Source organism: Perca flavescens, chromosome 22, assembly GCF_004354835.1.
Source record: "Perca flavescens isolate YP-PL-M2 chromosome 22, PFLA_1.0, whole genome shotgun sequence".
NCBI classification, from domain to species: domain Eukaryota; kingdom Metazoa; phylum Chordata; class Actinopteri; order Perciformes; family Percidae; genus Perca; species Perca flavescens.
Window position 1 is genome coordinate 15,718,009 of NC_041352.1, and position 24,973 is coordinate 15,742,981.

Sequence of the window (24,973 nt, forward strand, 5' to 3'; positions counted from 1 at the left end):
TGGGCGGACTGAGAGCTTTTTTCAGGCTGGACTGAGAAGGATAATAGAAATATTGAAGGCGTGTTGTTGTAGTGAGCTTGCACGGCCCTGTGGCAGGAGGACGGTCGCCATCTCTGGGTAAACACTGTAACCGTATCACGCAGTTGATATTGTAGTGTGTGGATTGAAGCGGTCGCGTACAGTAGCAGCAGCAGCAGGAGGGGTGCTATGCTGCCTGCAACAGCGGACACACACGACTTCAATGCAGGACTGACGCTTTGTTTGTCTCCTGCACATCGGACAGTCACCTCAGATGTTTGGACGCTTCCTCTCACTGGCATTTCGTCTTGTTTGTAAGCTCCGGGGGAAATGGGACTGCATGCTTCGAATAAAATGGGATTTTAATGCTGCAAACAGCGGACGCTTTAGCCTGTGCACAGCCAGGGGACTGTAGTGCGCTTGGTAATGTTTGCCAAGGAATAAAACGGTGTAGCCGAAGGTGCATAACATCTCGTTTCCATGGACAACACGTCCATAATAACACAGGTTGCAAATCCGAAAGAGGAGGAGAGCATTTCTTCAAGTCAAGATAAAGGTAAGGCGCACATATATTGCAAAATGTCACACACCCGATTCTTATTTTAACACGCTTGAATTTTGATTTCCAGCCGTAGATTATTTACGTTGTTCGGTTGCCAAATCTGATCTGCAGCCCTCCGTGCAGAGAGGATACTGGGCTCAACAACAAGCCAGAAAGTATCGACGAAACACCTCCATTGTTCAGCTGAAGCAGAGAAACATTCTGAGCCAGAGCCCTCAGCCAGTCTGTCAATGTACATCGTGTTTGGAGTGCACTGTCACTTTAGTGCTGGGGGCTTATTTTAGCAAAACCAGACCTCATTTAAAATCTTAAACATTTTGCGACTGAGAACGGGATATTTTTTTATTTTTGGAGTGAGCTGGGTTTACTACAGGGGGCGGGTACTCTACTCCTTTTCCCTTGTACTGGCGACATCCCTGTATGCATCACTGGCACTGTAAAATGCCTGCTATACTACCAATAACACCACCAATGATCAGGGGTCAAATCAACAGTTTGGTTATGATACATATGAAGAAAAACACCATTTTTAAATTGTATAACATTATTGTGCACATGGCTGTCCCTTCATCAATGTCCCTTCATCAGTGTTGTAGAAGGTGATTTTACACATTTATTAGTCCAAAACCCTAATTACATTGCATGTGTATATTTTATACATTTTGTCCATCTTAGAATAAAACCACCTCACTGAAGCAATGAAAATGTTAAAAGCTTGTGCCTCTGAAAACTATTATCGTTTATCAGTATCATCAGCTCCTTTGTACATTGCTTGATGATAAAAACAAACGGTTATCATCATGTACCCGATGACGATGTTAACATTGTCAGAAATGTCCACTTCCAGATGTGTAAAGTCCCTGAAAACAGCTCAACAGCTGCTCTACAGATTACAGCGGCTGAACGAAAACACATTTTCTCTCTGTTGTTTTGCACAAGAGTCGCCACTTCATGTGGTGATGACCTCAACGACAAATCCCCCTCATGAGTCAGGAGCTTTCCAGTTTTCATTAACTTTGAGATTTTCACTAGTCTGTGCAGGCCAGTCACACTTTTTTGATTTGAGTCCAGCACACAAGAAAATCCGGCTGTGGACTACTTTGTACAAACACATGAGATACACAGGTGTCCATGGACATCGCAGCAGGAGGCTATGGTTGTTTGGAGCTCGGGGCTCTGACATTCCTCCACCAGGCACCCATTCCACTGAGCCACGGGGTGCCTGGTGGCCAGAGGGACCACAACTTCCTGCTACACCCAGTGCTCTGTTGGAGAAAAGGTCACCTTCCTGCACCACCCTCTGCTGAGTAATACTGACATACAGTACATAAACCACTCTGGCTCATTGACCTCCTGGCCGGTGGTCACCAAATGAAGATCTGGAGTTGTTTTCTTTGATAAGTAACTGGACAGTAATATAATTCAAGATCAGAAGTGAGGCTTGGACGTAGCCTTTATTTTTACTCACTCACTTCATCTTCTTTGCTTGAACCTACTCTACGAACATGGATGATCATGGCGGCCAAATCAATTGTGATTTATGTACCACCGCACGTTTCCAATATTTATTTTTTCCTCATCAGCTTGCTCTAATCCTGTGGTGCCGCCTTGATAATTAAAAGCCATCATAAACAAATCAATGAAAACAATCACTAACAGCAAACACTCTGCTTCATCATTGACTTATCATCCAGGAAATGTGTTTCTTTTAGCACATTTTGTAATTGCCCGCACAGAATTCCCACACTTTCTTGTCTGCAACATCCTGCTCGTCTTGAACAGTAAATCCCAGATGATGTTGAATCCGGCAATTAATCTGGCGGGATAAAACCCAGGGTCAGTCGCTGACCAGAGAGGACACACACACACACACACACACACACACACACACACACACACACACACACACACACACACACACACACACACACACACACAAACACAAACGGCTGTTGTAACACACACAAAGTATCACCAGGGAGCTTCCTGAATGGAATCCCTGGCTACTGGCTCTGTCAAAGCAGACAACAAACAGTGCTTGTTGTCCAGGGCAGTTACTCTGCTCGGGCTGCACTGAAGCCTCAAATTATCACACACACACACACACACACACACACACACACACATGCTGAATATTTCAGGGCACAGGCAGGCTATTTTCAGAGTCCTATCAGTTTCATTCCAAGTAAAGACGTAGTAACTTATTAGAGCTGAGTTTTTTTAGACATTTGGTCAGGTGGAGATTATATCTTTATGCATTATGGATTATGTTAAATGAGGCAAGGATTGGAATCATAATGTGGGTGGTTTCTTTCTTTAGACAGAGCACATGAGATATATATATATATATATATATATATATATATATATATATATATATATATATATATATATATATATATACACACACACACACACACACACACACACACACACACACACACACACACACACACACACACACACACACGTTATTTTTTTGCCTGTGTTGGACGTGAGCTTCATCAAATAGACTATTTTTTGTATCATAATGTGGCTTTTCTTCGGCAAAAGCAAGGCCAGATATTTCACATGAACCAGCACATGAGCACATAGAAGGCTGAGAAAACAGCCTTTCTTCTCTCCAAACCCAAATGAGGGTTTTCATTTGGCAGACACTTACTTTTCAGGATCTGATGCAATAAAATGTAATGGCTGGACTAACCACGCACAAGGAGTCACAGGGCAGCCAGCCTCTGTCTCACTCCGCAAGTCATTGAGGCTTTGCTGTGATAACTTCACAGTCCAACAGGTATCAATGGACGAGCTGTTTAATTTAATCAGATTAGGTCAAATCTGAGTTAAGCTCTTCACTGCTGCAGTGTGAGGGATGACAGACACTTAGACTGAAACAGATTATATGTTTAGTTGCTTGAGTTCCTGGTTGACACTTAATTAATTATTGTAATAATTAGGCTACTCATACACTTGCACTCACACACAATTGTTAACAGCTTATGATCGCAATGACATACATTTAGCTTTTTACATTTTGGAGTTAAGATTCGGAAAAATTTGGACTGCAACATATTACTTATCGCCAAAGACAACACTTGTTAGTGAGATCAGCTTATTGTTGGTTTTGGTCTTTTCATGGGATTTCTTCACAATAACAAAAATGTAGAATACCCGGTATCACCAGTCTTGTTCTTCAAGTGTGCTCAAGCACAGCAATGTTTTTTTTCAGTTTTGTTTTTTTCATACTGGTTGCTAGTTCTGTAGAACTTACCCTGGAGTCCTTTTTTAAAAAGTGTTTAAAATCACTTACTGGGGACAAACAACAAACACAACTATAATTCTTTGATTGCATGCGTGTTTTTCCAGACTAAGGCTGAGTATATGCATTCTCCTAAAGAGACATAATGTCATTCCCTCCCTGTTATTACTCCAATGGCAGCTCAAGGCTGCATCAAGACAGTGTCACAGAGCCCATTAACTCCAGCCTTTTAGTGGTCAAGGCACTCTGGCTGTCCTACTACATGTGAATGTCTCTATGTAGTTTCAGACTTCCAGCAGAAGAGGAGGAGGAGGAGGAGGAGGAGCAGCAGCAGGCACTGCTACTATTGGCATGTTACAATGATTCCCTCAAAGGTTTGTTGGTTAGAAAATATTTGCATTGTCAGAAAGAAAATTGAGAAAAAAAAATATTGAAGCTTTACTTGTATATTAATTCGGAGAAAGGCCTGTGATTTCATGCACACTTGGCTTTTGAGGTTATTCCTGGAACACGCTGCTGTACATTAATAAAGTGGTTATGATGTGTGGACCACACCTGCAGGGGTGTGTGCAGCACAGTTAGCGAGGGGAGCTACTGTGAGTTTTGGCTGCCCTGGAGTCCCTGGCACAACCTGCTACTCTGCAGTGTACAGCACTTTGCTGCTGTGACTGGAATCAAGTGTCGGGAATAGAAGAATTACAATCTTTTACTCAGACATACCGTAGGTGGCATAGACTTCTTAGCATACAGTTCACAATCTTCCACCAGTCTTGAGAAGCACATTGGATTGCCATGTGCGTACAGTGAAGTCAATATTCCGTGCACCATTTTGACTGAGAAGGAGATAAAAGCTGGACTCTGAAGTGCAGGTCCTTCTTACAGATTTATGAGCCTATTTCAGCCATTGCTGCTCAGAAAAGCTGATTATCTGCACCCCCAGGGAAGTTTTGGTGTGTTGGACACATCTTCATTACTTTAGTCCAATACTATACTGAGCAGCTGATTGGGAAGAGTTGAATGATTTTCTTCCAAGCCTAAGCCTCATGACTGATAAGCTTGTTAACCGTGCGGGACCGGCCTCAGTGTGTGGATGAACATGTTTGAAGTGGAAGTTGGGGGGATTGTATTACCGGTAATTTATGTTTTTTGCAGAATTGCAATCCCACAAACAAGAGGCAATGAAATGTTTTTACAGCTGTAAGCAAATCAATGTATTGGTAACTTTGTGTTGTTGTTGCTCCACACAGAGCTTGTTTGACATTGTAAATAACCAGGATGAACTCACCAGTACAGGATTTCACATTATGTATCAGCTCATAGACAGTCAGTCATCTGTATGCTCCCTTAGTTGTTTGATGTATCAATCTATTGATTTAACTTGGAAACAATGCCTAAAAATCTAAGTTTATTTTATATCTGCCTCATTATGTCTTTTTTGTGGCAGTTTTCTTTTTGGCAGAAAAAGCCATTATGCTAATGTTTTTGAAAAATCTGTTTTTATCTAATTATATGAAAGTTAAAAGAATAGTTTAACATTTAAAAAAAATACCTTTATTTACTTTCTTGCCAAGAGTCAAATGAGAAAATTGATACTCATATATTAGGCTACAGCCAGAGACGGTTAGCTTAGCTTAGCCAAAGACTTACAACAAGGAGTGCTAGTTTGGTTCTGTCCAAGGGAAAAACAAAACACTTCGAAAAGCTTACTAAATAACCTGTTACTGTATATCTCATGTACAGAAACTGAAGTATAAAAACAAGCAAACAGAGTAAAGCTAGCTGTTTCCCCTGCTTCCATTGTTTATGCTAACCTTTAGCTAGCCTTCTGCACAGTCACGTCATATGACAAACTTCAACTAAATACCGATATTTCTTTATTAAAAAGTAAAAGAAATTGATTAAAATTATAAAATTTGACTGATCCTGAATGTTATATAGCAGAGTAGCTGCCCTGTAGCTCCTGCCTCTCTTGTGCATTTCGTTAGTGGTGGACTTTGATCCTGACAACTTATTATAAAAATGTAATTTTCTTTTGATAAAATGTAATATTGGCTGGCAGACAGTGAGGGTTATCTCATGTGATACAGTATGCTCTCTCTATCTATCTATCTATCTATCTATCTATCTATATCTATATCTATATCTATATCTATATATATATATATATATATATATATATATATATATATATATATATATATAAAAGGAAGATTTATGTCAGATTTTCACATTTGCTCTCAATAAAGATATAATCTAACATAAATCTGCAAAGTTGCCCTTAATTGTGAGGCAGCCTGTAAAGATCTATGGATTATGAAGGAGATGCAACCGCACTGCAATCCGTTCCCGAATGGGCCAGAGGGGAAAATAGTGTGGGTTGACTCTTTCTTCATTCCTATACTGGCTGACTGAACACTCAAACACTCACTTGCAATTTCAACTGCAAAAAATAAAAGTTCACATCACTGCTGCTCTGAAGTCTCTGCACTGGGTTCCAGTATAAAATAGAGCTTTTTACTTGTTTATAAATCTTGTCACAGACTGTATTGTTCATATGCTGCCAGTACTGTATGCGTCCAGTAGAGCCCGCAGATCCACAGGACTCTGATCCAGCTCCATTGTTGTTGTCCCACATCAGTGTTTCATCTATGTTGATTTGACCGTGGCGGTCCCTCACGGCAACATTTCTGCCCCCCACGGTATCAGAAATAAGGCTGCATTGTTAGAGTGCATGTCGGAGAATAGCGCGGACACACGAGGATAACTAGCCAGAGATGGTTGATTGAGATGGTGTGTGTACGTCCTTGAGAACTGTAAGTCGTATAACTTATGTTGTCAGTTCATTTAAGCCTGGGTATGGACCTGCCCCCACTGCTAAAAAAAATCCTAAAGGAAACACTGCACATAGACTGTGCTGCTGCCGTAAATACTCACTAGTGTACTAATTAACTCACTGAAAATAGTCCCAAACAAAAATACTATGTACCTCTGTTTGAGTAATATTTGCTAAAAACTACAGTTTTAAGATGTACATCGTCTGTAGCAAGCATTGGGCTTTGGGCGCAGACAGGGTAGGGTGAAAGTATTAAAAGACGGCCTAAAACATTGTTGGTGTTGGTCTTTTCAAGAGATTTGTGGAAGGAAGAAAAATATAGAAAAACAGTAGCCTTGTCCTTTAAGCAAATAAGTACCATATTTCCCCCACAGCTAACAAAGTTTTATATAAGTGTAATGGTTTGTTTCTACACAGGGTTGTGTAAATTCATTTTAATTTACCACAAATGCTAAAGCATTTTAAGATATAATTTATTTAGTAAAGTTGCTGTATGAATTAAAGTTTATATTCCTTTCTATCTATTATATTTCTCTTTTTATGTAATGCCTTGTGATTATCCGGATTGCATGTACGTGTGCCTGCTGCACATTAGAGACTCAACATTTCTCTGCTCTCAGTGAAGTATTTTGTTATTTTGGTTCTGCTGCACAGCATTTTTCTGGGCCTCTTTTTATGTCTGTGTGCTTTGGACTGTATGTTTGATGGCATTGTGGGAAGGTTTTATGTTTGAATGTTGCCTCAAGTCTAGCTCATACGACAATGTGGTTGCTTGTTTTGGAGCAAACTCTACTTCAAAATGTACAGCATGGGCTGTGAAGGTTTTCAAGTAGATTCTTTATGAAAAAAATTACATTCTGCCTTGTCGACCTCCATCCTGAGCACTGATGCGTTGTGGTTGCACTATCGTAATGTAGTTAATATTGATTTGAATGACAAAATATGCCTTTTAGTGCTGATAACAGAACTCCATCCATCCATACTAAACGTCTTGTGTCCATTTCAGCTTTTAGCTTAATTGACTGCAGCTGTCGGTGACTTTTAACTCTTCAAACTTCCCCTAATTCAGTACAGAAGCAAAAACGACTGACACTCTTGATTTGAACGCACAGCATTGTTGTGGGGTTACATCACTTTTCCCTTTGCTGTATATCTTGACACATCGGCATTCAATGGCTTTGAAAGAGTAAAGACCATTATTAATGGACGCAGCAGCCTGGATGCTGCTGTTTTAAAGCCTGTTTCTAACAGGGCTGTTGAGCGTGGACCCGATGGGCCACAAGTTAGGATTAATTGAGCATCCATCCAGCCACATGGAGGTCAAGGGGTCAAGGAGGTGTGTGTGTGTGTGTGTGTGTGTGTGTGTGTGTGTGTGTGTGTGTGTGTGTGTGTGTGTGTGTGTGTGTGTGTGTGTGTGTGTGTGTGTGTGTGTGTGTGTGTGTGTGTGTGTGTGTGTGTGTGTGTGTGTGTGTGTGTGTGTGTGTGTGTGTAAATAGCATCTGTGTGTCTCTAGGTACCCAGCCTGGCTCTGACAAGGGGATGGCCTTTCTGCATATTTTGCCCTCTTCTGGCTGGCATTCATCACCAGTAATTGGCTATCTAAAAGGGAGATCATGTTTTGTCCATAATGATTTTCTGTCACCCTTCCTGGTTTATGCTGCATGCCAGTTTGTCAGAAGAGCATAAAAGGCTTATACCTTTTTTTAAATAGATAAGCTAAGAATAAGCAAATTCATGAGTATGGAGGCTGTAAAAGACACAGAGGCATTTGTTCATCTTCTCCAGAGGTAAAGGTGAATACTGTTTAGCTGTGAATCCCAAGGGGCACTAAGTAGGACATGCTGTGGGTGGATATGTAGAGATGAACGCCTCTCAGAGAGCAGAGGCATGAGAAACTAGCAGCAATACACAAGCAGGGAACACATGTTGGTGTGAGCACATGCTCACCAATACACACGCACACATACACACACACACAGAAATACATGACCTACTTGTTAACTGTCTTTCCATTCATAGCAAGCAGCGTTTTGATAAATCTGATTTACTGAAAAATATGCAATTTGTTGTTTTGATGCCTGCTTCGTTCACAGGTGCTTTTGTATTTGAGAATAAAACTTAAAGGGGCATTCCACTGAATGTACACACACGTCACAGGGAGTAGCCCTACTACTCTCAGCCTGTGAAAACAGTTGTGTAATGTGGCTCTGGAAAAAAACAACCCTGATGATGTCCTTGTGATGTTATCAGGTTTTTAAAGAAAAAGGAGGAAGACGAGGAGTTACAATGAGGTGGTCATTTACCAGAGAGTGAGAGTTTAACGAAAAGATGCTCTTGTTTGCATTGTGGGAAATGTAGGATCCAGTGTTTTTTTTAGCTTGATCGTCCGCTGCTTCAGTTTTATCTGTCTCTTGTAAGTTACCGAATTTTATGGAAGATCAATACTAAATTGTTGGAGTTCCCCTTTAAATTTCCCTCTGCTCACTGGATCAACTTTCAGGATCAATTTTACAGCTGCACGGACAGCATCTCTGGGGTCATCAAGTGTACAAGCATGTCCATATTCAAGAGAAGCCTGAAGACAGGCCTTTAATTTCATTTAACATTAAATCTTCTAATGTTTTTTTAACCAACAGACAGGCATAGATGATTTCCCATCAGTCACCGAGCCTCTGGCATTGAGTGAACAGTTGTAGATGAGAATATAAAAAGATATATAAATAATAAACTGCTGCAGCCCCAAACAACGTGGGCTGTGTTGCTGCTGGTTGCGTAACAGTCAGTCCCTCATTATTTCTCCCTGAGCTCTCAGTGGGTTGATTCCCCCGCGCTTGTCATCTCCTTCATTACGCCGAGCACTCAAGAAGCAGTACCCCACCCCACCCCACCCCCACTGGGGGCTGCAGGCAGCGCCCACACCGCTGTACAGCTAAGGCAGGACAGGAAACTCAAGGGCAGACCCACCCACATCCGTGTCAAGGTTCATGGCAGCAGCAGGGAGAATTTGTACCTTGCAGTACGACATGGCTGTGGTTTATGCGTTTGTAGGATATATATATATATATATATATATATATATATATATATATATATATATATATAAATATTAGGGCTGTCAAAATGAACGCGTTCATTTTTGCGTTCATTTTTGCGTTCATTTTTTTATATTTAACTCGTTAAAAAAAATTAACGAAATTAACGCAGCTGTGTTTGTTTACTTCGTGTGTCGGCTGAGAAACGTAATACGTCTACATAACAGCAGGCGGCGCTACTCTGTATTGTTGCTCAAGTAATGTAAACCGGCAGCTGATTGGACAAACGCGTCACATGGGTTTGTTTTCTCTGGATATTGAGAGCCAGACTGTCATGGCGGCCGTTCAGAATACGATCTCATATTGTACTAATATAGTTCACTGAAACATGTTTCTGAAAACATTTTAAGCGAGAAATAGGCCTTGCAGTTGCTGAATCTGTCTTCATTTCAGCTCAACAAAGGTCAGTTTAGAAGATTTTTGTCAGATTTTGAGAGACTAGTCACCTCATTCCGCTCGCCATTTCCGGGTGAGTCCTGACTGCCCTGCCGCCGACTGAACATAGGCTCGTTGGAGATGAACTGCGCCTCGCCTGTAAAGTAGACGAGAGCAGGCGACAGCAGCCAGGGGCGGTGACAAAAATCTGCTCTCAAGTCAGACAGTTTCTAGCCGTTTCCAGCAGCCTTCAGCAGGACTAAGGCCCCGTCCACACATACCAAAACGATCTTTTTTTTACCCGTCTTCCCTGGATTTGTTTCAAGAATAGTTGCGTCCAAACGAATCCACTTGTAAATGACTCAATACGCTACTTCATATGCCAGGCCTGTAGGTGGCGCTGTTTCTGCTACAGAAATTCACCAAAAAACGGAGAAGAAGAGCATGGTCACTTCCACTTCCCATCATAACATGACTAGCTAGATTATAATTTTCTCTTAATACGTCCATTTTATAAAGGCCGCCGCAAGAAAATGTCTTTGTTTACGTTGTATAATGTGCTGTTGGATTGCTTTTTATTTTTTATAGTTGATAAACAGATAGCCATAGCAGCTAACGTTAAGGTTACGTCAATGGTTACTTCGCTGCTGGAGCAGTCAGCTACTTTAGCGATGTTTAACGTTGGCTACATAACATTAGCAATATATCTTGTGTAGAATCCAGAGGGAAGGGTCAGGGAGCAGAGACACTGTATTTAGATATAGTGTGCTGGTTTGACCACGGAGAATGCTCGCTTAGCTTCACCACAGTTGTGTGCGTCAGCGGCCGTGGGAGAGGGTGTAAAAGAGGGGTGTGGCGATGACATCATCGATACAGATCCGTATTCACCATCCATACGAAGCCAAACGAGAGCCGTTTTCGGATTTTTTCACCCTGAGACCTGGTTTCAAAAAAGTGCGTTTTCAGGCAGTGCGTTTGCAGGATTCATCTGGACGGTCGGCCCAAACGATGCAAAACATGTGCGTTTGCACAAAAAAACGTTTCCGTGTGGACGGTCCCTAAATAAGCCAAATTGTTGCTGCTGTTGTTCTGAAAGATATTAAACATTCTGAACTTAGCAGAACCTTTCCTTGTTTGTTTTTTTCTTCATATTTGCAAAGTTAAGTGATTTAGCATTTAAATATCCATTATTATAAGCTTCAGTCTCAATTTAAAAAAGCGATTAATTGCGATTAATTACAGCAAATTGTGCAATTAATTAGTTAATTTTTTTTAATCGATTGACAGCCCTAATAAATATATAAATAAAAAATCCTTCCGGATAAGTATGAAAATAAAGCCAGAGGGGCAGATGAGGGTCAGTCTGTGAGTGTATAGTACCTCCACAGACCCCAGCTGTCTGTGTAGTGAAGTAAGGAGGCTCAGTGGGAGTTTATTTTATCATACTGTGCTAATATTGCCTTGATGGCCTTACACATAACCCACCGAGGACATCGGCACTGTGAACACACACAGGCTGAAGTGTCAGGCTCAGCTCATCTGATGCTACCTAACTCCACTCAGCTGTTTGGATTTTGTGTGTGTGTGTGTGTGTGTGTGTGTGTGTGTGTGTGTGTGTGTGTGTGTGTGTGTGTGTGTGTGTGTGTGTGTGTGTGTGTGTGTGTGTGTGTGTGTGTGTGTGTGTGTGTGTGTGTGTGTGTATTCAAGTGTATTGTTAAGCAGATGCTCTTTGGAGTGTTATTATTATGTAATATTGTTTTGGAAACTGATCTGTTGTAATTATCATCACCTCTCTTGGTGGGATTTTCCCATGTGCAGAAACATTCAATAATAATCAGATTTTTGGGATGAACTAAATAATAGAGTGACTGTAGCTCAGTTGGTGTAAAGGGTTAGCACTAAGTTGCAGGATTGGAGGCTCATGAAGTCCACATGTCCAAATGTGCTTAAGCGAGACATTGAATGGCTGAACTGGCTCTTGATGTATGTGGATGACAAAAATGGAAGTTATTTTGGACAAAAGAATGTGCTTGACATACATGTATCTGCATATATGTCATGCGAAATATATTGATTCAAAAACCATTTAGAATATGTATCAAGCAAAATGTGACTGTTTGCTGGTTCTTACTATTTTATAGCATTGTAAACTGAAAGTCTTTGCGTTTTAGGCTGGTGGTCAGACATTTAAGCAATTTAAAGACGTTTCCTGACATTGTAATATGCCTTTAAACAAATAATCAATTATAAACTAAAAGACAACGTCTACAGTTATTCTAGCAGCTCTGTGCGTCTGAGCTGTGCTTTGAGCCAAATTATAATGTCAGCATGCTCACAATGACAATACTTCCATGCTTAAAATAGCAATGTTTGCTGTGTTTCCCATCTTAGTTTATAATCCGCGCCAAACAGCAATGCCATAAGTTTTGCAGGTATTTGGTCACAAACCAAAGTATTGGACACATTAAAAAGTTGACCTGATCATAGCACTACATGAAAAGTCAGGGGATCACCAAAGTTCCTACAATTCATCAAAAGGGGAGCATAAATGTCCGTACCAAATTTAATGGCAATCCATCCAATAGTTGATGAGCTATTTCCATTCAGAACCAAAGTGGTGGACTGACCTTACCATGCCGCTAGCATGGCACATAAAAAAGCCAAATATTTGCTGGTTTCAGCTGCCTCAATGTGAAGAATTACTGCTTCCCTTTGTTTTATGTAATTGTAATTTGATATCTTTTGGGGTTTGGACTATTGATCAAACGGAACAAGCTCTTTGAAGATGAAACCTTGTGCTGTTGGTATGGAGACGCGTATTTTTGTACATTTAATACAATGAAGGGATAATTAGAAAATAGTCAAGAGATGAGTGCATGTAGTCATTACTGTTGTCTCAGTCCCCGTCTAAAGTTAAGAAGATAAAAGTGTTTCCTTTCTTAGCATCCCAATTGGAAGTATAGTGTATGCTGCAGGGATTCCTTCCACAGTGTTAGTTTGCTGACACAGTGCACAACAAGGAGTTCCCCCTCGCTGCTTCTTGTCTGTTGCTGTTAGGGATAGCCGGGTATTGAAACAACTTTTTTTCAGGTGCTCACTCGGCCTCTGAGTGGTGTCAACTTGGGATCCCAGGCATCAGGCTAATAGTACATTACCTGTTTGTGCATGTGTGAAGAGTACTGTTATTCACTTGGCTGCAGCCAAATAAGTATTTTATATTACATGGTGTTATAGCTATAGACAGCTGGTCCTACTTTTAATCTCACTCAATTTTGGCTGTTGGTGTCTCCTTGCCATGATGTCAAGTCATCACTGTGTCAGGAAGGCTTGTTCTTCTGTTATACTGTAGCTTTGAAAAGCAGAGATAGCATAGAAATCCCTGGGGCTCCTGACTGTTTTATTTCAGTGTGTGTCAAGTACCCAGCTGTGCCATTTAAAACAGGGCTGTTTTCCATCTGAATTATTTAAGCTACACCTTCACATTGGCCATTCTCATATTTACCTTCATGCCCCCCAGGTACTGTACACTTTACCTGCCTGGCTGGTCAACTAACTGCTGCTGGAGTGCAGCTCAAGGTCTGTCACATAGGCACTATCAATACCAATACATTATAGAATATATTATTGTGCTCATTCAGGTGTGCTCACGTTCAGATCAAATAAAGTGGTGTAGATCGGGGGTTTCCTGCCTTTTTTTTTTTCTCTTTTTTTTAACCGAAGAACATTTTTATACTGATAATGTTGTTCTGGACCAGCCAACCCGGAGGAACAATTCAGCACAGAATGCACCAAATTCAATTTAGTTCATGCAAAAAATACCCTGCAAATGTTACGAGATCTTCAGCCTAGGTGTTGGCATGTTTAAAACTTAGTGTTTATTACCCAATCTGACTTTGTTTGTTGTAACAAATCCCAAATCTCAGCATTTAAACCTGTGAGCACAATCTTCATAACTAATAGAAATGAAAGGTGTGGGAAGAAAACAATAAAAAATTGTATGTTGTGATTGTTTTGCGACGATTTTCAAAATCAATTCTTTTCCCTAGAATCAATATTTTAGATTTTCATTTTTTTTTTTAACAATGATTCACCTAAATATTTTCTGTTGATACGGTACTGCCAACGGCGACTACATCATATCAGTTTCCAACTAAACTGAACTAAAGCAGAAAATGCATATTATGTTCTTCTTTACAAATGAAATAAATGTCAGACTGACTGACTGACATGTGATGTGGATTCTTTTTAGATAACAATTACTTTTTAGAAATGTCTCATGATATATTGTCTCAACTTTTGTTTTTGTTAAAGAAGGAATAAAAAATTGAATCGCAATACAACTAGAATTGCAATAAATGAAAATCGCAATACAAATCGAATTGGCACCCATGTATAGTGAAAGCATCGGAGTGGGACAAAAGCATATCGTTCCAGCCCTAAGAAACGAGATGCAAAGCTATGAAAATAAGCACCAAGTTGTAATAAACCTGTATTAACCTTTACTTGTTTGCCCTGCTGCTTTGCTTCCCCAGAAGCATTTGGCTCAAGAGTGATGAATGTCCTGACATAAACTTTTGAGACTTCATCCAGCCAGCTAAACTTCAACCTATGTTGTATTTTAAATGTGGCATCATGTGATTTGACTGTGCACTACTTTATGTGCTTTTAAAGCTACAGTAAAGGAGGCCACCTCAAGAGTCTTGAGCTAAGCCGGCGATCATATTCCCTCTCAGAGCTTGGCATTAGTCCACACTCTGGGTCATGGGGTGATTATCTCTTCCTGTCAGGAATGCTGAGAATTTCCTGCATTTTCTCCATCATCCGGCCTCGTTAGTGGTTGTGCTTGAACATGTGACAGAGAGCCTGGGCCCCAGCTGGCTCTGATTGACTAGACAGCCTTCTATCACTGTTACCTAACATTCAGCAAGACCACTAGCACAGGCAATGCTATAAAGGGATGTTTTTTGAAGCTCTCACATCAAGGGAATATGCTGATTGAATAAAATGTATTCAGTTGGTAAATAATTCTGCACCTGCTTGGAAGAAGCTTCAGCTTTGGCCTCATATCTCTCTCTCTCTCTCTCTCTCTCTCTCTCTCTCTCTCTCTCTCTCTCTCTCTCTCTCTCTCTCATGGGAGCTTTTGTTAGATAAAACCAGTTGCATGCAACACCCTTTACTTAGATTTTAGTGAGGTGGATCCCTTATTAGCAGAACTGCAGACTGTCAGTTAATTCCTGGGTGCTTTTTAGTGTCTCATTTGACTGATTTAACTTGTTGTGTTTGTGCAGGCCAGGCCTCCTGTGTTCTTAATGGCAAATGTTGCACTTTAACCTTTTGCTGTTATTCTCAGTGCATTACTATTATGCATGGCGAGCCGACTCCAGTCACATTCCTGAGCAAGGACATTGACAGAAAAAAAGTTTGTGTAGGTCTGTGAAGTATGCTGTTTGTTGATCACTGCACAAGTGGCCCTTTGCCTAAACATGTGTGCGTGCGTGCGTGCGTGCGTGCGTGCGTGCGTGCGTGTGTGCTCGATCTCCGGCAGCAGTCAACTCCCAGCTATGTTGTTTGTGTCAAAGGGAGAAAGGAAAGCTCTGTTTGTGTAGGGTGGTGGTACAGGAGGGGTGGAGTCAGAATCAGACTCAAGTATAGGCTGTCTCGCCACAGTGACTCTCCCCACCAATTCTACACCCTTTTCTTCCCTTCCAAGCTCCCTCTCCTTTCTTTCTCCAGCTCTCGCACTCCCACCTGCTTTTTTGGGGCAGTTTCAAGGGTAGCAGACCAGGGCGGGAAAATGTAGACCGTCTCAAAATGGAGGAGCGAAGTATGACATCAAAGAGTTTGAGGCCAACATTAAGGAGAGTGAGGGAGAACTCAGGGTCCCTCCAAACTGGAAACTTACTATCTCAAATGGTCCAATCACTCAAATTACAACTCTTTATTTTAAATAGTTTGGGTTTTATTTGCCCAAGTTTTGGGTCTCTGGGATTTCTGTTGCCACCCACAATGCAATGGAAGTGAATGCAATTTTGTTAATGGAGCTCAACGCATTAAAAATTTAACTTTAAAATTCTAATAATTCTCTCATTAATGGCTCATAATTGATCTATGCATCATAAGTATATTACTTATTAACCTTTAACAAAGCCATTAGATACACAAACTTTGAAACCTTAATAAAAAGTGCCTTTTATTAATTAGAAAATGGTTCAATGCTATTTGCACCACAAAGTATATTCCAGTCACCTGAAATTAAAACAAATCTGCTATGCCAGTTCACACACTTTGGGTGAACCAACACTTCACATTTTATAGTTCATGGTTTTTTTAAGGTCGTGCCACAATAAAAAAAGTTTGGCATATGTATTTAATTCCACCACAAGTCCTGGCGACTTAACAAGGTGTGTGTGTGTGTGTGTGTGTGTGTGTGTGTGTGTGTGTGTGTGTGTGTGTGTGTGTGTGTGTGTGTGTGTGTGTGTGTGTGTGTGTGTGTGTGTGTGTGTGTGTGTGTGTGTGTGTGTGTGTGTGTGTGTGTGTGTGTGTGTGTGTGTGTGTGTGTACCTTGCTCTTATGGGTTAATGCTTTCAGTGTGTGTGTTGTTTTTCCTTTTCTCTAATCCAATGAATTCCTATCGTGTACAACCATGCTTATAAAGGTAAACATTCAAGTTTACTTTTAAATCCCCAGACAGAGAAATATACAGTCCATACTTCTTGTCAGTGTACTTTTATTTGTTTGCTGTAGCAGCAGTAAGTGCATCAGGTCTATAAGGGCAGAACATCTCCTTCAATCACCACGCAGATTATATAGCACAGCATGTTGCCTTCCTGTTCCTACCATATAGCTGTGTTTGTTTACCCAAGTGTTGCTTCTCGGGAACATCTATCGGCAAAGAGCAAAACCAGCGGCTTGCTTTGGACTACAAAGACGGGAGAGAACAAAGAAGACGAACTGCCTGCAGCCTGTCAGATCCAGTAGGAGCAACCCAAGGATAGTTCCAGACGTCAATCTGAAGGCTCTCAGAACACGAGCAGGCTGCACACAGCCTCAGCATGCATGGCTAACTGGGCCGAGTGTGTCACACGGCTGTATGAACACGTTAACAAGACGGCAGCAAATAGGGACGCTGTGTGATGGCCGCTCCGAGGCACCAAAATGATGATTCCAGCTAAAGTCAGCCCATGGACACTTCAAAGTTCTGAACAGATTTGGGATTTCCATGCCTAGAAATTACCTTTTGAAGCAATTAAACTGGCAGAATTTCTACTTTTAGAACACCTCAGGATAATTGCACTGTCAGATTTAGCCTTTGTGCTAGAGCTTCCCAAATTTCTATTTTTATCCACTCATCCTCACAGAAAATATAGTACAGAAAATATTAAAATTATAATCCGTGACAGCACATTTATGGAGGCCTACAGACCATTTGAGCCGCTTGTTTCTCCTCTGTCAGTGTGAAAGCAGGCCATGGGTTTCAGAGTCAGTGAAGGAGGAATTATGTAACCAGGGACCTTTATGTGTATGTTGTTTTCTCCCCGGATCTTTGCAGCCCTCTGTCACTGATCAACCCTGCTTCCCAAGCATAGGTTATTGTCAAATAATAGAAATGGTTTAAAATATAGAATCTACTGCATGTGTACAGTCATTTTCAGTCTTGATTGGACATTAGGGGTCTCTTTAATGTCTCTTCTTTCTTTTATTGTCATATGTTCTGCCTCTTTCTCTCACATATTTGATATTTATCTGTCTATCTTGCTCTCTCCTTCTTTCTTGATGTTAATTAACTGGACTACCTTCCCAAAGGACAATCCAATGACGGCTATTTTTGTCCCTGTGCTCCCTCGCTGTGCTGTACAACATACATCTCGGCCCCTTTTGTCACGATAATGCGATGATGCATGTGACAGTCGGTCTGCAACGTTGAATGTCCCTTCTGTCTTTTTCTTTAAAGGCTTTTAAACATACTGTATGATACCTACTGTTATGTGTTGGTATAAACACATTAACTCCAATAATGTCAGAGTTTTTATTTTTATTTTATTCCACTATATTTATTTGACAGCTCTAGTTATTAATTACTTTACAATTGAAGTTTTTACCAACAAAACATATAATATGCTTATGAAGCATTGTATTATTCTCTACACACAAAATTAAAAGAATACATCTCGGGACTTGTATTACCTGACAGCACATAAAACAGTATATACAATTATATATAACTCTCAAAGGGGCTATCTTTCTTCATTGAGCACTTTACATGGAGTCCATTTTGCGATTGATACCACTTTCATATCTGCCTGCCAATATGAAGCTATAGGACGCTTAGCTAAGGGCTTGGAAATGTTAAAACAACAATTTGTCTTTTTACAGTGTATTACTTTGGACAGAGCCAGGCTATCTGATTCTAGTCTAACCTAAGCTAACTGTCTGCTAGCTGTAGCTTTACATTGTACGGAAAGATATGAGAGTGGTATCGATCTTTTCATTTAATTTTCCAAGAGAAAGCAAAAAAGAAAAAGCGTATTTCCTAAAATGTTAAAGTATTTGTACTGTAGCATTCTTAATGCTGGAATTTTACCTGTAACAGAGCATTTTTACAATATTTTATTGCTACTTAAGTACAACTTCTGAATACTTCCTCCACCACTGGCTGGCATATCCAAATAACCTCACTCTTTCTTTCATTATCTCTTACAGTCTCCCAGTCCAACAGCAGCCTAAAGAAGCATCGCAGCCGGAGCATTTTCAGCCCCTTCTTCTGCTGCTTCCGCAACTACAATGAGTACCACGTGGAGCCACCACCCGCCAACAACAAGACACCTTCTCTGCCCCCGCCGCCAGAGGAGAATGGAAGTCCTCCCAAGGTGATGCTCATTTTTCTTCCATATAGTTATTGGTCAGATTCCAAATTCCACACAATTTGCATCCACGTGACTAAAAACAAAACCTTGTAGGAATTAGTTGATATTTTATGACAGGAATCCTCGTTAGACTGGAGAGATCCAGTAACGAGTAACATTTGTTTGATTTTGTTAGGATTTGCCTTTTCCTGCAGAGAGCTGAGGCTGAGGCGCTGTGCAGTCTCGCTGAGATCCACTACTTGAAAATATGGGCTTGCTTCCCATCTCGCATTCTTCGATATCTGCCTACACACACAACCGCACACACAAAATAACACACAGCACGCTGAGGAGCTCAAAACACACACACGCACTCGCTCGCTCTTTCTGGCAAGTCTTACCATATACCCATGACAACACATGTACGCACACACACATGCACACATGCTGCTTTAATCCCCATAAAGTGGGCCTTGTGTGTGTCTGATGTGATGGATTGCTTGGCACCCATGCCTCCCCCTCTCCTCACACACACTCTGACCAGTGTAGTGAGGATGTGTGAAGCGAACGTTCTGGCTACGGAAAAAGGCGCCAAACCTCCGAGCTCCTCCGCAAACACGGTGTTCTGCTGCCAAGGCAGGTACACTGGGTTATAAATGGAGCGGAGTCATATCACATTTCCACTCTTGTTTACCTGTAAATGTCTCTCATTCAGGGGAGGAATGTGTGGCCCTTTACAGACACTATACATGTGGTCAGCGCTGACCCGCTCTGGACCCCCTCCTGAACAAATGAGTTCACATTAATTTAGAGTGAACCTCGCGAACCTCGCCATAAAAAGCCTTGTTATAGTGCGCGGCTAATTTTGGAGTCCCTCCCAGCAGTGTACTATTGCTGGATTTCTGGCCAGCCCGTGTTTGTTACTATGGCAGCTCTGTTTGTTTTTGAGCAAGTTGTTCTGACTTTCTATCACAGTGTGTACTATACATCCCTTTCCCTCTTTTTCTTCCTGCACATTTGTTAATTAGAATATAGATGTTTTCGATTTCTTCCTCGCAAAGATTTTTCACTGTTTTGCTTTTGCTCTTTCTGTTTTTACCACCCTGTCTCTCTCAATCTCTTACACACTCTCTCTCTCTCTCTCTCTCTCTCTCTCTCTCTCTCTCTCTCTCTCTCTCTCTCTCTCTCTCTCTCTCTCTCTCTCTGTTTATTTGCTCCAGTGTGACCAGGTCCAGATCATCCCCATCCCCAGTGTATGTATTATTATCTTTAATTTTTTCTTCATCTCACTCAATCACAGTAACCTCTTCTCTCTGCTCTACTGTTATTCATCATTCCATCTGCATGTTGTTAGAAAGAAGTAATCTAAATCTATTTATTATCATATGATTTATTTCTGGCTTTATCCCTTTGTCCATTTCTCCTGTGTTCCTCCAATCACTGGAACAGAACATGAGATTGATTTCCTTATTAGATCAAATTAATTGAATCTTACGCTAGACCTTTACAGCTGCAGTTTGGTTTAACAAATGGATAACTTGCCCTTAAAACACTTAAATTAGGCATTTGTCTGTATTGAGCAAAATTACATTGTGATTAAGCACTCAGTGTCTGTCCATTAGAAGGGGGGGCTTGATGGTTTAAATTATTTGTACTTCATCTGACATTCACTTTGTGCTGACGCGCTATTCATTTAGCTATTTTGGAATCTACGCTGTGCCTGTGGTGTACTGTAATTTAGGATATTCACACTCACAGCATCCCACATCGCAGCCAAGCTTTGAACTACACCACCCAGCAGACACCTCCCTTCAATGGCAGGAAGTGCATATGGCGTCTGCTTTTTGTATTCCTGGCAGGCTCGAGGGCCAGGACTCTGAGAGGCGACTTAAATAACTCGAGCTGACCCGGGCATGTTGTCTGCGTCACTCTTTACTGTAACGCAAAACAACATCAAGTAGACAAACAAGACATCTCTGAAACTCGTGGTTAGTTTCTGTGTCTTACTGCAAAAATACAAAAGTATCACAGTCATAATACCATGCCAAAAAGCCAAAAATACACATGCATACTAATAAACAGTACAACACTTTAACCCATTGACTGTAAAAAATTAATGGACAATGCATCCAGTTCAGCGAAGTGCTGCAAATGTGGAAGTGCCTTAAACCTGCATTCTATCTGAATTCCAGCAGGGGGTGACATGTGCGGTTTCTGTAGAAGTCTAATGAGAAAGTGACCCACTTCTCACTTGATTTATTACCTCAGTAAACATTTTCATAATGAGTTTATGGTATCAATCACTAGTTTTAAGTCTTCTGAAACACAGAATGATGTTCATTTTTTTTAATTATGGTCTCGTTGATTTTAAAATCGGCGATAAAGCAGGGTGTGTTTTAGGGCGTGGCTATGATGTGATTACCAGTGAAAGTGTGTAACGTAGCGTAGAGTGTAACGGCTGCTCACTCACTCCTCCCTCTCGTCTAAAATCATCACATCCGCAACCCGGATGGCTGCGCCCGTAACAGCAAACTCGGCGACGGATAGCAGATCTCCACAAACCAATGGGTGATGTCACACATGCGCTGACCATTAATATACAGTCTATGGTTTAACCCCGTCCTACTAAGCATTAAATATACACTTAATAAATGGTTTATAACCAACTATGTATAATATATTTATAATATATTTATATATATATTTATAACAGTTCTTATTTCTTCAATGAAGCAATCATAACTGTAACTTTGAAATATCCGTCAACTCAAGGCCCAATAATGACATAACTTCTGGAGCTTTTAGCTACATCTCATGGCCTTCATCAGCGGATGGAGTTTTGGGATTGAATAAGTATTTACTGATAAATAATTACACTATGAAGGCATTTAATTACAATAAGTACTTCATCCATGAAATAAAAGTGTTACGGCCATTATGAACACCAATTTTAATTTACTGTAGCACACTTTGATTACTCCATACTCCCACTTATTCTGTCCATATAATCCCCAAATCCAAAAATATATAAAAAAAAATACTGTGTGAATATAACTTTAATTAGCTCCCTTTAGATGGGATAAAAGTGTATTCCATATTCTTTTATGATTCTAATTTTGAGCACCAAAAAACACCACGAAACAAACTGGCACTGAAACATACTTATCGCCTACTTTTGTCATCATTGTTTTCAAATAGAAGAAATATTGTAGTCATCTAAGCTACTTTCTTCTAATAACACAAGCTGGATTCTTACACCTTATAGGAAGCACACATATAGCAAGGGATTTAATATTTTAAATAATTTGAAATATTGCATCAGCCTGTAGGTGACATTTAAACTTTTTCTTCCAAATGACAAACACATATTTCAGCAACTGTTTGTTAGTTGTTTGCTTCACAGTGATCAAGTAAAATGATTTCCTATCAGTAAGCATGGTGCGCTGTGGTTGAGCGTTATCAGTTTGGTATAGCTCCCCTTGGCTGTAGCTTCAGGTGATGCACCTCTTGATCGCAGCTCCCTTTTGAAAATGTCAAGGTTAATCGTTGTTTCTGTGCTTAACCTGCATGTGTAAATCATATTCATCACGGCCTGACAGGATGTCATTTAGTGTCCTTGCTCACAGGGAATTCTTCCCATGATACATCAGCATGTAGTCCTATGCAGCGATTAGACATGATAAATACAGTCAGCCTAGCCTAAATGCACGGAAAGACAGATACATGCAGAAAATGGCTGGCATACTGAGCAGCAGTGTGTGTGTGTGTGTGTGTGTGTGTGTGTGTGTGTGTGTGTGTGTGTGTGTGTGTGTGTGTGTGTGTGTGTGTGTGTGTGTGTGTGTGTGTGTGTGTGTGTGTGTGTGTGTGTGTGTGTGTGTGTGTGTGTGTGTGCAAATTCATTGATGTACTTGTGTGAGTGTGTCCCCCTATGGCCGCACCATCTGCCCCTTTCCCCCCTGACCCTGAAGGCGGCACAGAGCTCCGTCAACATTTAATGATTTTAAATTAAATGTTTTGGGCTGTTGGTTGAATTATGCAAGCTATTTGAAGGCTTTGAAGGAATTTTGAATAACACGTTAGCCAATAAATAATGAAAAATAATGCTTAGTTTGCAGTACCTACTATGCACTACTCAGATAGGTAATATGTCCATATGACCGTTAATTGGAATCATATTGTAACAAAATGATCACAACATTCTTTGAATAATTCAATGCATTTTTGTCTGCTGTAATGCACAACAATGCAACACAGTTTACTGACTGGAACATCGATTTGATTATCAATATTTGATCAGTGATACTGATTAATTAATTAATTAATTAATTAATTAATTAATTAATTTAGCTTTTATTTTATTTTAGCTTAGAAACTTTTAGAACTTTTTTCTTTTTGTGACCTTTATTTGAGAGAACAGCTGAAGATAGGAAATGGGGGAGAGAGAGGGGGAATAACATTGGACTCGAACCCGGGCCGCTGGGCTAAGGACTGAGCCTTGGTACGTGGGGTGTACACTCAACCAGGTGAGCTACCAGGGCGCCCCAACTTTTAGCACTTTTGATAAAAAAAAAAATTACTTACTGATTAAATTGATTATCGTTGCAGATTAATTTTCTGTTCTATTGACAATTTGATATAATTAGTCAGCTGTAAACAATTGAAAAATTATAACAACAAACATCCCAGAGAAATATCACCTATGGTCATTTATCCTGTTAAGGGTTTCTTTAGTGTCACCCACTATGTCACGGCCAAGTCATCGTCTCCAACACTAACTGAGCCATCATCACACCGTCTGTATCAGTGTGTGAGAGAGTGTGTTCTGCAACCTGTTCCCTCTAATGAACTGCTGTATGTATACACACAATTGTAAATGGTGTGTATTGTCTCTGCAGCCTCCAGCCAAGTTCCTCCTACCTGAGGTCAGTATAGCTGACTACGGCAAGAATTGTGTGGTGATTGACCTGGACGAAACCCTCGTGCACAGCTCCTTCAAGGTATTTTTACCACACACACACACACACACACACACACACACACACACACACACACACACACACACTCAAGTACACGTTTAAGTATATAGATACATCATCTTTTCAGTTGTGTCAAGCTGTTATTTCCCAGCCTGAGAGGGATAATAGGATAATACAGAAATAAATCCCGAAGATGCCATTCTTTGCTGTGAACACGGGCATGATGACAATTAGCATGAGGTGCCACTGAGCTAGCACGAATGAGGTATTCACAGGAAAGTGTGTCCGTTAGGGTATTATGGCCTTTATACACCAGATAAAACGGGGGAAGGTGAAAAAGAGGCCTAACTGTTACTATAATAAGGTGTTGGCATGGCAACCAGCACATGCTGAGCAGCTGTGCATCATGCAATTCATCAGCGTGACCAGTCGTTCGGCAGGAGGTACCTACAGTAGCATCTGTCTTGTAGAAACTATGTACAGTAACTCCAGAATGTCTTCTCTGGGAGTCATCCACACACACACTAAATAAAATGGAATGTTTTTGTTTGTTTATTTGGACATAACCTTTTTTTAAGAATTGAATTGATTTACACTGTAAGATCAAAGAACTGTTCTAAAACCATGGAGATACCACATTTTTAAGGTGTCAGTACATCGCTGTGCATTTGACCTGGAAGTGTTTTTCAAACATGACATAAAGTTGAAAAATGTAATACATTATAAATTACTAGTTACTGTCATTTGAGAGTAATTAGTTATATTACAATATTACTGTCTTTGAATTGTAATGCTTTACACTACTTTTGCATTACTTTTGAGTTACTTTCACCAAAATAACAGCGGACGTTTGACTAGGCAGGTAGCTTGTGAATTTCACCACCGGATCAATAAAGTCTCCTCTTTATCCACTTTAATACATCATAGATTATTCATAATATTTTGTATCATTAATATGAATATGCAAAGTAACTAAAGCTATAAAAATAGAAAAGTAAAACATACAATAGGCAAGTAG

General features: G+C 40.5%; 1 protein-coding gene across 3 annotated transcripts in view; it reads left to right on the forward strand.

The window, feature by feature from the left end:
• Nucleotides 1-24,973, forward strand: part of ctdspla (CTD (carboxy-terminal domain, RNA polymerase II, polypeptide A) small phosphatase-like a) — a 32,322-nt gene continuing 7,349 nt past the window's right edge. The window contains exons 1-4 of one of the 3 annotated variants that reach the window (XM_028569414.1): nt 1-574; nt 18,837-19,003; nt 20,200-20,232; nt 23,875-23,976. In XM_028569414.1, coding sequence (XP_028425215.1) covers nt 499-574; nt 18,837-19,003; nt 20,200-20,232; nt 23,875-23,976 — 378 coding nt within the window. In that variant the 5' untranslated portion in view covers nt 1-498. The remainder of the gene's footprint in view (nt 575-18,836; nt 19,004-20,199; nt 20,233-23,874; nt 23,977-24,973) is intronic. The other 2 variants (XM_028569415.1, XM_028569416.1) reach the window with 2 other exon arrangements.